We start from the raw sequence: 14,757 nt of genomic DNA on the forward strand, positions 1-14,757 counted from the left end.
GGTGACGAAAATGGAGCCCTAGATCTTTCAGAGTCATGAAACGTCCCGCTGCAGCCTGACTTTGCCAAAAGGAAACTGCACATTGTTCAGACCGAAGTACAACCACTGAAAAACCAACATATGGCAAGAAAGCCAAGCCATATCTGAGCCCCATACCTCCATCCCCCCTTAAGCAAAGGAAAGTTATGATTTGTATCCAAAGCTTACCTCTGACATTTCCCATCCTGGCTATCTGGGCAGGAATGACTTAACTCTGACAGGCTTGGGATCCGAAGCAGCTCTAAGATAGGAGTCACGGGAATATTGCTACTAGCAAACTACCGCAATCCAGTCGCTGGCCCACAGGCACACACCACCAACCCATCTGGTTCTTCAAGATTGCTCCTCCTGTTTTCCTTCAAACCTTGAGAAGAAAATATCCATTCATTCACCTCTCCGACAGTTAAAAGTATCAGGCCTCTCGCCAGTTTGAACTGAAGTATATGTTAAACGCAATTTGAGGACTGACACTACAGTCACGTGAGATTCAAAACGGGCAAGTGCAGTCAGCACTGCTTTAAAGTTTAAAGGCTATCATTACGGATAATGCCTCAGGCCAATGCTAGGTGGTTCACAGGACGACCCACAATGAGATCACTCTAGTCTAAACAAAGAGACACATGTCATTATGGCAATTATGGCCATCCTTTCCCAGACTAAGCGAAGAATATTTACATAAAAGTCCATATGATATTGGGATTGTAGTATATAGCTTAATATTGTCAGCATGCATGTATCCAAGTCAAAATCTAGTACAAAACATATCTCTGTCTGTGCTTGCTTTGATAATTCTTTGACCTGCTCATAACAGCAGGGTTATCCCATTCCTAAACCTTGAGGTAACGGGCCAAAAGTACATAAAAAAAACAATGAGTATCTTATCAGTCAACTACTATATCTAAATCTCAGGCCAAGCCAATTTGACGAAAGTCAAAGCGAAATCCCCTTTTTAAATCATTCAAATCCTCAAGGTTTGCCAAGAAACTGCTCAGTCTGCACCATCCTGACTTTAGTGGGTCACATGATTTGGTCTACTAACCTGGAAGACGGCCGCACCTTAAAGGGATAGTTCATAAGTGCATTTTTTAACTTAAGCTGTATGAAATACTTGCCATTAATATAGTGGTTGCAACTGTATTAATTGATTGCCCGAGTCCCGTGGTGGGAGTTTTGCTCTGGTTTTGGTGAATATTAAGTAGTTCCGGTCATTTTGTGGGGGGCAAAGGGGCCACGCATTAAAAGTAAATTAATTCACAAAACTAGTGTCATTTGTATTTGTGACCTATTTCTAAAATATTAGCGGAACTTTCATTTAACTTTGACCCCTCTAACACATGGGTCAAAAATGAACACAAGTTGGTCTATATGGTAGAAATTAGGCCAACAATACAAATGTGAATTAATTTACTTTTAATGCCTGGCCCCCAATGCCCCCCACAAAATGACCGGAACTACTTAATATTTCACCAAAACCAGAACAGAACTCCCACCACGGGACTCGGGCAATCAAATAATTCAGTTGCAAGTTGCAACCACTATATTTTAACGTATTTCAGTATTTCATACAGCTTAAGTTAAAATATTGTGAACTATCCCTTTAAAGCATCTTGCGCAACTCCACAGGGATGACTCCTACAAGGATATTCCTTGATTCTCTCCTCGCTTCCAACAGAGCAAAATAATCGAATATGGCAAAGAAAATGTTTTTGATCAGCCTGTTTGCTGACATACTATTAAGTCTGAGGAGGACTGGTGGTGTTTTCCTGTTGCAGCATGTCAGTTGTGAGACATACTGTAGGCATCTTTACACCTTGAATCTCCTTTACAGACACATTAATTAATCCGGTCTCTGATCGCTCTGACAATCACTTGCGCATCATGTCACCCCCCCCCCCCCCCCCCCCCCCCCCAGGAAGAGGGGGAAGGACCTCAAGCATGCGTATAATTTAATGGTAACTACTAACTAGGTTCACATACATACTCATTAATGTCTTATCCCATACTACAAATGATGCAGGAACCACAGTCACTCGACTACATACAGTATAACGGCAGGTCAATAGACTAAGAGCCATTGGTTCTCATTAATAAAGCTTGCGCAGACCAAAAAAGGGCCATACACTGATTATACACTGACTCACAAATATTTATTTCTATTGTCACTTTGACGTGAGCATGCATGCATATGAGCATGCATATGAGCCCCGTTGTGAGATGATTCTACGCTGGTTTATACACTCCCATGATAAATGAGGGCCACATGAGAGGAAACCCCTTCATGTCACCTGCTAAACGAACCAGGTCATTGACATTCATCAACACAGACAAATGGGGCATGGACGAAAATGAAAGAAAAAAGAAATGAGCAGGGAAATAATTACAGTTCCCTGAATTCTAAGGTGCACAACGCACCGACGTTGGCTACGAAAGGAGTTGGATAGTGTCCCCTGCCGACAACTTAACGTCGGCACTGCGCTGTCGACGGGTCGAGACCTGATCGGAACTTTGTTTTGGTGCAGATACACGTCTATGAAAACAAGCCCAAAAGAAGTGACCGGTTTCACCACTTGAGCCCTATGACATCAGCTATTTTCAAAGGGAATCTTGAAAGCAAGTCCAAATAAGCAACTACACGTCAGAAATAAGCCCAAAAAAAACAACCCGCAACGAGACCTGGAAACACTGCAAATCAGCGCTGCAGGCTACTTTGCATGTGCAAAAACAATGTTTCATCGGCCGACTGTAAAAAAAAAAAAAAAAAAAAGCTTTGTCTTTTGTGCCATTATTGATAGTTACAGTGAAGACGGACAGGAAAGAGGGAGAGAGAGACTGGGGGAGGAATGTAGCAAAGTTCATCATTCATGAACGGGACTCGAACACACAAGCCAGGCCAGAGCCTATGTGGCATGCGCCTGGACCGCTAGGCCAGCGGGCACGCAAATGGCCAACTGGTTTGTGCTGAACTTAAATGCTAGTTTGTTGCACTCTGTTGGAGTAACTTGGAAACAGCCTCTTTGGTGGCACCTTAAGAGGCAGGGGAGTCTCAGAGCTGCACAGACTCCTCAATGACTAGGAAATCTACACTACAGCACAAGCACAAACAAAATCATGCGCTGATTTTGGCAGGCACTCCCTCTATGTCTTGAGCAATATTAACCAATACCACACATACTAGTCAAAAGTGTCATCAACTTCCGCACACTCTGATGACTATATTAGGGACAGGTGTTGCTAATTATTAACATGAATTCAAATGATAGTTTTGAAGCTCCACATTTGGAGTATAACAGGGCACGCTGGACAAGACCTACACTGTAGAGTAGACGCTATGATTTTTTGGGAGCGGAAGTTGCGGGATTGTGGCAGAAGTACCGCTCAAGGAAATGACGTTGACGCTTTACATCTCCGTGAATGAAACAAATGTTGTGATTGGTCGAAAACATATCGTATCCGGTGGAAATTCATCGGACGGATGTTCCTGCCCGACACTTCTGCCGATGGCGTCTCTGCCTTAGGTTGTGACCAGGCTTTTCTCTTCGCAGATGAGTAAGGCTGGGACCGAGGCTAAGGTGAAGGTACAACATGCTATACTGTGCAGAACAGTCGCATTTGATCACGTGAGATGAAATGATGTGAGATGCTGTGTAATCTATTTCTTTTGTTTTGTTAGATATATTTTTTCAGTGTGATTGTAATTAAATATATAATGTTACTCCAAGTCACATAAACATAGATATCTGTCCGATAATCGTAAATTGAACCCATGTAGTGTCTGAATGTGTGATGCCTCATCTTTTCAAAATCTTTATAGTCTGTGTGCATGTTTAAGATAATCTTAAACATGGACACCACAAGATTCTCCTGTATTGAGTGTGTGATGCTTCCAAATCGTGTCAAAATGTCAAAAATGTCCATCTTAAGCCAACTGATCCACTTCGTAAGTGGGAGCAGTGTTCCATTATGGAGCTCCTGGCCACTGCAGCAAAGTGTCACAAGCCTCATTCAAAGAGCACATTGACTTTGTTGAATAAAAGTAATATTTGTGGTCTGGAATGCTTTTTTACACTTCTAAAGGCATAATCAATACTATATTGTAGCCCAAAAAACTATTAGTTGAAAAAGATAGAGAATTAGGCCTAGCTGTGCATCAACTGAACTCGAAGTATTCATGACAGCTGCATTATATTTCTTCGAGACTGCCCCCAACACATTGTGTGTGTGTGTGTGTGTGTGTGTGTGTGTGTGTGTGTGTGTGTGTGTGTGTGTGTGTGTGCGTGCGTACACGCGTGGTTGTCTCTGACATGATTGATTTGCTAACAGCAACACAAAGAGCTATTAATAGATGCGTAAATGTTTGACTTTCTGCTACTCCAGACAGCTGAAACCTCTTCACTCAGACTGACCAATACAAGGAAGGAATGTCGATTTACACACGCGCACGCACGCACACACACACACACACACACACACACACACACACACACACACAGACAAAATACCTCTTGTTTTGATGACAGTGGATCACAGTGTGTGACAGATAGTTTGGTATAGATCTGGATACCCAAAGAATTGGTAGAAACGAAACAGGACATTTGAAGGAATTCCCCAGCGTTGCTCCCATGCCCACTGCACACCTTAAACCGTATCCCCCAAAACTGTTGCAAAACGTCAGGGCTGATCTGAGCATGTGTGTGCACACACAGGGAAGGGCTTGGCCCTAAGGAACGGCAGGAAATGCATAACACTATGGAACAACCTGTGCAATACACACACACACACAACTTACTCATACTCAAATATTGTACTTTGCCTTGACTGACATTCCATGACCAACTTCCTGGTAATCATCAATTCAACATTCACCACAAGACTATGGGGTAGGGTGGGGAATGACGCAAGAGCAAAATGACCGGCGTGTGAATATGGTCAAAACTGTGGCCTGAGTTATAAATCTTAAATCCCTCCCCATCTAGTTGGAGCTGGTGTTGGCAAACGTGCTTCATCATGTCAGATGATGGAGTAGGAACTTCAGAATGACAGGATAATGCCTCTCTACGTAAAATCACAAACAACTAGCCGAACAATGAGTGCTCCAATTATAAAAGTGAAGGCTCACTCTTTGCAGTACAACTCACAAAACTCAACAGGGATACACACCACGTAACTTTAGGGGTCCATGCACCAGCAACACCCATGCATATTGAGTTGACTGAATAAAAGTATGGTTAGAAAATAAATGTCATCATTGCTTTGGAAAGTTCTTTATTCAAACCTGAGGCGCTATGAATAAAATTGAATCAATGCTGACCTCTATTCTGGCATGCAAGTGCCAGCTTTCATTTATTTCCATTGCAGGCCATATTTAGTGTTTATTGCATTACAGTACAAAACTTTTCTGGAGCACTGCACTCCAAACCTGCAAAGAAGCACTGTGATGATCAGAATGGGGGAAATCAAGTGATTTAAGAGGCTGATTTGCATAACAATTGGCCTGCTATCGGCATAGAGCTCTTGCTCACACAATGTGAGGTGTCTTGAGGAGTGAATAAAGTGAGCACACTCAGCACCTGCTTCCTCATCTTGGGACTGATTAAAGACGCAGATTAACTGCCCCGCAATGAATGATCTATCATGTAGCCAAGACACGGAATTAGCTTAGTTTAGCTGACAACTAATCTCTCAAGAACAGATTAAGGAAACAAACAGCAGAGGGTGCTGTTTTTTTCTTTTTTTTGCCGATGTGTTCCCAGATTGGCTGACAACTGACTCATCAAGATGAACTGGAAGGGGCCGGGGTGACAGTTTCAACTGAGCATTGGTGTCTCTACACCTCTCTCTCTCACAGATATCCATGCCGTAAGTATGTCAGTGAATGTGCAGAGGTTTACAATATCATGCGTGTGGTTGTGAGAGATAATTAATATGATCACTTCAGTTATTCGTAACCACAGGCTGGCCAAGAGACATGGGTAAGGCAAGTTGAGGCATCAGTTATGGTTCCTCAACTTCCTCCACCATGAGAAATTGACATACAGTGTTATCACACTAGTGAGAGTGGGAGCCTCAGGAGCCCTTTCTATAATGTTCTTATATGATGGTAATATTATTATCATAATAATTTTCCTTTAGCAAGGGATCAACGTTTCCTTAGAAAGTAAAGTCACTGTGACAACCCAATAGCTTCTGTCCACAATCTCCACATTTAAATCCCCAGAATAATATTCTGTTAGCTCAATAATGTACATTATGTACATTATTTTTCTCCAAGTCAGACTTGACCTCTGAAATATTTTTGGCATCTGCCACTAGAAATAAATTGACTTTATACTCAATACTTTGTTTTCAAGAGTGTTTCACACAAAGTCAGTAGATTACAAAGTACAAGAAAACCCTTCCAATTAAATGTCCCCATTCCAAGTGAGTTTGTCTTATATGTAACACCATCGCCGCTATTCCAAAGCCACCTGAGTTAGGTTTTTGAGGGGTGCTAGCCCCTCCTATACACAGGTTTAATGTTTGTTAGACTTTAATATATTAGCGCCCCTCACTTCACACAGGTGTGATTTTTAAACTTATGTTCAGCAATGGAATAAAATGTTTTTGATGTGTAGATCTTGTTGAGCCAGTCATTTAAAAAGTAGCTCTCAAGTCACCCCTGCTCTAACGCATTGGCAGTAGGAGGGGAATAATTATGCTGGGCGAGAAGCGACCTTGCCATAAAGGGCGTGGTCGCGTGCACGCATCCACCTGGGTGACGGCAGACTGCTGGCCGAGCACTGGCACTTTGGCATGGGGGGTCAGATCAACATATGAAGGAATTCTGTAATGGCTATATATGGAGCATGTCTTGAGTGTACATGGTTTGATTAGTTTATCAACATATGGAATGTCAGAACGGGTCAGCTCCATATATGGAGATCTAAGGGTGGCAGCAGGGGGCAGTGTCTTGAGTGTACAGGGTTTGATGAGGTCAGATCAACATATGGAATGTCAGAACAGGTCAGCTCCATATATGGAGATCTAAGGGTGGCAACGGGGGCAGTGTCTTGAGTGTACAGGGTTTGATGAGGGCCCAGGTAGGGCGGGTCCTTAATTTTCGGGCCGGGTGGGAGAACTCTAGTTTTCACTGGCCCGTCTAGAGTTTGAATGGACAGATATCAGTCAAAAGGGAGACATCGAAGAGGAAGGCGGGTGGGGGATGATCAACATATGGAATGTCAGAACAGGCCAGCTCTATATATGGAGATCTAAGGGTTTGAGGTCAGATGTAGAGTTGCTGGCCGGATATGCAGATCTAGGTGATGATCCAATCTTCTCCATGTATGACTATCCAGGGTTTGATAGCCATATATGGAGACAGCCATATACGGCCAGAAACACACAGGCTGAAAATTATGACAGTGACTAGAATTATTTGGTGAGATTGCCTTGAGATTTATAGGATTAAAATATACATTGCATCTCACTGGGAGCTTCTCAAACATTGTATTGGTATAACATAAGTTAGTTTTGGATGTCTGGTTTCTAGCTCTGGGGGAAAGTTATTCATAAGGAACAATGGACTGTTCCCCCACCATGAGAATAACTTTGAACTCTTAAATCCACTGGTATTTATTTACCTATGAGCTGAAATGACCTTGGGTAAATAAAAGAGCATTGCTCAAACAAGATGAAAAAACTGCTGCAGTGAAGAATTGTGGATAAGCTGGCATAAGAGGGAGATGGATAAACATACCGGCCTGCCGGGCTACATCTTTCCAGACTAGGCTTGTAGTCAGACAATCCCAGGGCTTGAAATTAAAGTTTGTCCTGTTGTCAGGGACAACTAATCAATCTTTCTCAGGACAAGTGCATTAAAAATGTCGTTTGGACAAGTGACTTTGGTTTCACTTTTTCTGTGACACTCATAGCAGCCAACAATATTGTCTGTCAATGACTGTCATTATTGATTGTTGCCATTCAGTTTCAGGAAAACCGAACCTTGTGTTATTCTGTGGCTTGTTTCTTTACTTTCAATAGGGAAAAATACACTATTATATATATATATATATATATATATATATATATATATATATTATATATATATGTCACATACTTATTTATTTATTTTAAACGGCTACTGGACATCATCACGTCTTTCTTTGTGCTAAACGAGCAATCAATCTTATGGCTCGATGATGGTCAAACATTTTAGAATCAAATCAAGAATATGAATTAAAAGACGACACATTATTCAGCAAATAGACAGCCCCAGTCTATTGAGAAAGTTTTAACTTGTAAACTGAATATATTCATCTAATATTCAAACATGTATTCACCAAAACCAACTTACAGTTAATTTATTTAAAGGAGAATTCCATACTAAAAGGCTTTCTTACCTTTCTTTGTAGTTGTTACGTCCCCATTAAAGAGGTCCAGGTGTTATTTTGTGCAAAAGCTCCTTATTGGCTATTTCCCCTACCATAAGCCCTAAATGAATTGCATTGAATTGAATGGGATGTATGGGGTGTTGTGCTAATTCGCTTATTTACATCGCTCAAAATTATAATTTTTTTGTATATATCCTCTCTTCATAATGTAAATAATAACCCAAGCGGCACACTTTACTACTTATTTCGATGGAAATAAGCGATTTAGCACAACACCCCATACATCCCATTCAATTAAATGCAATTCATTTAGGGCTTATGGTAGGGGAAATAGCCAATAAGGAGCTTTTGCACAAAATAACACCTGGATCTCTTTGATGGGGACGTAACAACTACAAAGAAAGGTAAGAAAGCCTTTTAGTATGGAATTATCCTTTAAGAACTATTTGTGTCTGCACATGCTCCAGACAAGTGACTTTTGCGCCCAGGAGTGCCTCTAAAAGTTAATGTCAAGCCCTGCAATCCTATATCTCCGCCTACTGATATGCCTGATGTGGTGGTGATGTGATCTGAATTCAATGCAGTTCCTAAAATTGGGTGGAAATACTTCTGCGATATAAAAATAACTTTTGGGGTGGTCCTTTTTGGGACAATGATGTGATTTGTTTTCAAAGCAATAGGTGTAGGACTGTAGGTTTGTTAGTGGCTATTCTCGCCACTGTTCTAGCAACTAAATTGAATTTATAGGTCACCAGACATCGCAGTAGGCGGAGATCTCTGATCATCTACGCAAGACTATGCTTCTACTTGGCTGATGATTATGAATCTCCTTCACTGACAAAGTTAGCACCTATAATATATAGTATTAATGTAAGGACATTTGTGGGGCCATACACAACATGCATAGTGATCATTTAGGACCGCTCCGTGGACAGTTGAACAATGTGCTGTTCTACTTCCAAATGATGGAGACTACTGCGGACTGACACTACTGATAACAAGAGCCACAGTGCTGTGCATGAAGCAAATTCTTTCTGGAATTAAATGGTGGTCCAAGCCAGGCCATCATCAAGGCCTGGTTGTGTTGAAGTAAACATCCACACAGCTCTGTTGGCTATTAGCGCAACAGGGCTGACTTCTGTACTCATCGTTCTCAACAAAGTGAGCAGCAAAACAACAGCTGCTATGTGTTGATATATATCAACATCAGTTGTAATAATTTGGTGTCTGATACCGGGTTTTAATTATTTTCCAATGTTTTACCTACTGCCACTGCACAGAACGTTGACACACTTCTGTGCTTACAAGTGGTTACAATAGTTACAAGCAGCCATGAAATAATGAGAACAATACAATCTTTCAGTGCAAGCTCTATAATTGCCAAGGTCTGGGTCTGTCATGTGGGAGAGAGGCAAATAATTATATAATTGGACTGTTGACAACTAAATTAATTCTAAAACTGATGCCTATTTAGTACTAGTATCCCATAAAACAGAGAGTGAACTATGCTAACACTAACACCTTCAGATCAAAATAACTATAACTTGTAGATCTATTATTGGCAAAGAGATTGTGTACTGTAGAGGAGAGGGCCAAGGATAAAGCCCTGCGGGACTCCGGGCAACAAACAATGCAAATATGAGACCTCATTTGACCATCATTTAAAGATTATAGGCCTAGTAAATGAAACATTTAAATGAAAATCACTGTGCTTCAACAAACAGGGCACCAACATGAAAAAGCCATGATGCAGAAAGGCAGAGGGAAATTAGTTCCTGGACAAAATGTCAAACTATCCAAGCAGCTCCGGCTGGCCTTTTGAAACAATGCTTTAGGTGAGGTCAGAATAGATTGTACGGGATATCCAAAAGTTCATTCATTAATTAGCATAGTTTAAGAGAAAACCCTGGCCTGTACTGCAGGAAACCGCTGGCTCAGGATCTCAGGTTGACAGACTTATGAAAAGACCATTTCCTTTCCACTGCAAAGCCAATGCTGGGTTGTTGTTGGAAGCTATGGGAGATCTATCAAAAGGAGCTTTAATTGAAAAAATAAATCACAGCCAACAGGTTAGTAAAATAAATGTCCCCTTAGTGGTAGTCTGTAATATGATTCATGGAGGGCATGCATTGGCTTACCGCGCTGCAGTACTGTATGAATGGATTTCATTTGAGGCACTCGCTAGGGTTTATGGCCATAAGACCACAAAGTGTAGGGTGCCATCGCGTTCATCACACTAGATCCAGATGCTTTCAGGTATCTTTTCTCATATTCCAGAAATGGCCGTACAAAAATGGGACTTCGTTCTTATTCAATAAACCGCTTGAGATAAACTGAGTGGACTTGAATTGCTCATGTGTCAAATGCAAGCAATATTTTTTGCAGAATATTGCATAAGTTGATTTCAGCTACGGTACATTGGTAACTCTTAAAGACATGTGAACAACACCTGGCTGGGAGTGAAGCTCCATCCAAATAGAAATGTGTCTGGCACCGACCATGCAAGGCTACATTCCAGAAAACACAGTCCATTTCAAAAAGGTGGGAGAAAATGGACACTTTAATGGGCTGGCTGGGCTTGATGTTATATTATCTGTTAGCATAGCGGTCATAGCCGAGTTTGTATTATAGCTGTCAGCATAGCGGTAATAACTGAGTTACAGACTTGCCGAATGTCAAGTCCACAGACTTACACAGAGGTAGTAATTGCTGGTAATTGTCTTCACCAGGCCGAAGGCATGGGGAGAAACAGAGAGAGTATGTTTTGCATTCCATAGCAGGTAAATCTGTCCTTGTCTAGTCACAGATGCAAAAGCATTGGCATCACAATATACTTTAAGTGCCTAAAGATTGTCAAGCTTTTTTTCAAAATAGCAGAGCTACCGTCACATTGTAGCTATCTGCTTTTTTGGAGTAAATAAATTGTAAAGGGTGCATATATATAGAGCTTTTATCCAAAGCACATTCCCCCATTCCTACACCATGCAAGGCACCGACCTGCACATCGGGAGCAATTAGGGGTTCAGAGTCGTGCTCAAGAACACTTCGACACTACCTCTGGGGGAGCCCGGGATCGAACTGGGCACCTCCTGCATCAGGAGCGGGAGCTTGCTGCGCCCACAGGACCCAAGGCGCCTGCAGGCGTAAATACCCGATCAGTTCAATGTTGGCCAAACCTTATGCAATGTCAAAATTGTAAAGTTATCAACAATCTTTTCTCCAAGGACTTTTTTTGGTCTTGACTTTTCAAATTAGTTATCGTTTTTTAAATGTATTCAAATACCCAATCCAAACAGGTCATGACATCATAACAGACGTTTTAGTTATGTTGACATATAAGGAGTGAATCTGCTGCTCCTCTGCAGTCTTTTATAGAAGCAGGTGAGGTGCAGAAATTCTGCAGGTCGCCTCAGGTTTCAGATGTAGTCTGGGAACAGGCGTAAAATTAGCCCGCATAGTCAATAGAAGAAAGGGGGTTAACATAGGGGAGATGCCTTCACCTTTGACTAAATCCAGCAGCCAAGCGTACACACAAACACCACTTTGGGATGACACCCGATCCCACAAGTATGATATTAGAGCCTGACAGAATCAAAACCAAGAGGCAAGAGCCCACAGCACGAGTATGTGCCTGTGATTAATATGACTCCATCAGTTGTAGAGCACTCATTTTGAAGGACAGCTTGCTGTGAAGGACTCGGCATCTTAAAAAAGTCACACATGAAAAATGTGGCGTTAACATTCTAAGTACTTGGTCACCCTGGGCCCAGAACAGTGGCTATTTTTCTTTCCGCAGCACAGCAACTGTCAAGCTCAGTTTCAAACAAAATGCTGCAAATCATGAACACATCGTGTGATTTCCGTGAAATTGTGCACTCACATTCCCACTAGGCAGAGGAATAAATGCCACATGAACATTTTCAACCCAGCCTCATGGTGGCGCTATAACTGCCCGAAAAGTGATTTTACCTCTAACTGCACGGATATGTGGATAACTTTGTATGCCAACTCCCTAGAGGCCAAGGAGAACCTTTGCCTGGAATTTTTCACACCTGCTCTTTATAGCGCCACCAGGAGGCCGACATATGTGAAACACATTTTCTAATATTACTCCTTCAGATTTTATCCACATTTCACACAAATCAGTACACATGCTCTCCATAGTCATGTGATTAAGACGGGTTTGTTTGATTTCTCATAATCCACCCTCATTGGCTACAATTGGCTTCTAAACTTTTCAGGAGTAGCCCGCTTTGTACCCGCTTTGTACAAATCTAAACAAAACTACTCAACGCAGCGTCCGATTATGGTGAAACTGTGTATGCATATTACCACTAGGCTTTGGAAGAAATGCCACTTGACAGTTTTCAAATCAGCCTCATGGTGGCACTACAACAGGCCAAGCCTTCTCTCACACACACACACACACACACGTTTATATTGCTCCTAAACATTTTGCCAAACATCACACACACACTCCTATCCTCCTGGTGGAGACCTGTGCCCAGAAGGGCACTTTTTCTAGTTACAAATAGGTTTGGATAGAAAGAGTAAGTGGGTAATGAGCAGGGAAGAAGACAGTAATAGTAAGGCCACATCTGGGCCATCTCACTGTACAGAAGCCCATCCCTAATTCACTGACACAATCCACACAGCACAGCAGACACACTGGAGAGGGGCTGTCTTTCAGACTCAGCATGTCAGGACTATGGAGGGCTATTTCACCAGACAAAAATCTATTGTGTGCCTAATCTCTGAAAGCGCTGACATGCTTTGTGTTCTTTATTATCTTCAGCCGTCCAGGATACAACCCAAGCATGAAATCTGGACCTCTTTCAGGAATTTATCTACATATCCAGTTAGATCAGCAGTGAACACACAAGCCAAGTAGTAACTAACGACCCAAGCCATTGCAGAGCTGACTGCACTCTACACACAGAGTACGATTCTGTAATGAGACTTTTACATATGACAAGCAAGGAATGAAATTATATCTAGTATGGAACTAGCCTGCATTGAGCTGACTCTGTGCAAATTATTAGCGATAAACACTTAAACTGTGAATCCTATTAAATGTGTTGATCTCTTCATTCAGTTGTACTTTCATCTTACAAAAGCCTCTAAAGTGGCGACACAAAGATAGATATTACTGAATTACTAATTCAGAGTGGAATTTCCCTGCGCCACTAGTGGTTTGTCCTCAAGAAGCCAAACAACTCTCTTTAGGGCCACAACATGAACATGGATGGAAAGAACCTATGTAGAGTGAGTGGAAAGAGGAGCATATTCGACCAAAAGAAAGCATAACTAAAACTACTAAATACACTCTGATGCCTATTCCTCAAGGAGGCCACACGTCCACGGTGGTGCCGAGTCCAGAAACAAGACCCCACATAAATCAGTGACTCTCACAGGCTTGTTAGATCATGGAAAATTATTGAGATTACTATTAAGATTTATTGTAAATAAATTTGTGTTATTTCATATAGGCATAGTCCCTGCCTAGTGCCTACATGATTTCCACTCATTAAAGCTGTTTATCACCAAACTTAATTCACAATTCAGCAATGACGGGAGGAATTGGCATAACTAAATTGGTAGAACATTTTAAAACTTGGAAGACAGATGATAAATTATGAGATAAGTGGGAGGCAGCAAATTAAATGCACCCACACAAAGATAGCCACCAGAAAAAGTGCCACATTTAACTGGCAGTTGACTGATAGCTAATAAGTTTACACATGGATGCTGACTTTATTTCCAGAAGCTAAGGAAAGATGAATACAATTGTTATGCACCAAAGTAGTGAGTCTTTATCAAGCAGATTTATACCAAGGGGATGTGGGGAGACGTAAAACACAGCGTGTGCCACTGTTGCGACAGAATTGCAGAAAGGAAATAAAATTAAACAGAATTAGGGGCCCTCAAAGACCCGCTGAACTATTCAACTGATGTCAGTTCCTGTTAACAATCGGGCCAAGAACACAGCCTTGAACAATCAACCAACATACTGGTCACAAGGCTTTTGTAACCAAGGATTTAGTTGTTTGATGGGTTTTTTCTCCTTCTGAAATGGGAATGAAGCAAGCTGGTCTTCAGACAAAATGCTTCCTCGATCTCGTTGGCCAATACTCAGACATACATACACAGTCAATGTACCAGTCGACCTTTTTCTGCAGCATAGTAAAACCAATAAATCGTTCTTGTATGCTTGTTGCTACGATCAATATCCAAGAAAGTTGAAGAAACATTAGAACAGAGAGAGAAGTTTAGCCTTGAGACTGTTTATCCATTATTCCTATTCCTCTGGATTTCTAACAGTGAACCCGTTCAATAGATGTCAGCTGGG

At 41.6% G+C, this 14,757-nt stretch overlaps 1 protein-coding gene across 5 annotated transcripts in view; it reads right to left on the reverse strand.

The window, feature by feature from the left end:
- pkp4 (plakophilin 4) overlaps positions 1-14,757 on the reverse strand; it is a 90,130-nt gene that overhangs the window by 73,862 nt on the left and 1,511 nt on the right. For 4 of the 5 annotated variants that reach the window (XM_080786512.1, XM_080786513.1, XM_080786514.1 and 1 more), the window contains exon 1: positions 208-331. The exons of the other annotated variant lie outside the window; for it this stretch is intronic. In XM_080786512.1, coding sequence (XP_080642638.1) covers positions 208-223 — 16 coding nt within the window. In that variant the 5' untranslated portion in view covers positions 224-331. Of the gene's footprint in view, positions 1-207; positions 332-14,757 lie in introns of those variants that run through there. 5 annotated transcript variants of the gene reach the window in all.

The sequence above is a fragment of the Protomyctophum bolini genome (assembly GCF_963924005.1).
Source record: "Protomyctophum bolini genome assembly, chromosome: 16".
Lineage (NCBI taxonomy): Eukaryota > Metazoa > Chordata > Actinopteri > Myctophiformes > Myctophidae > Protomyctophum > Protomyctophum bolini.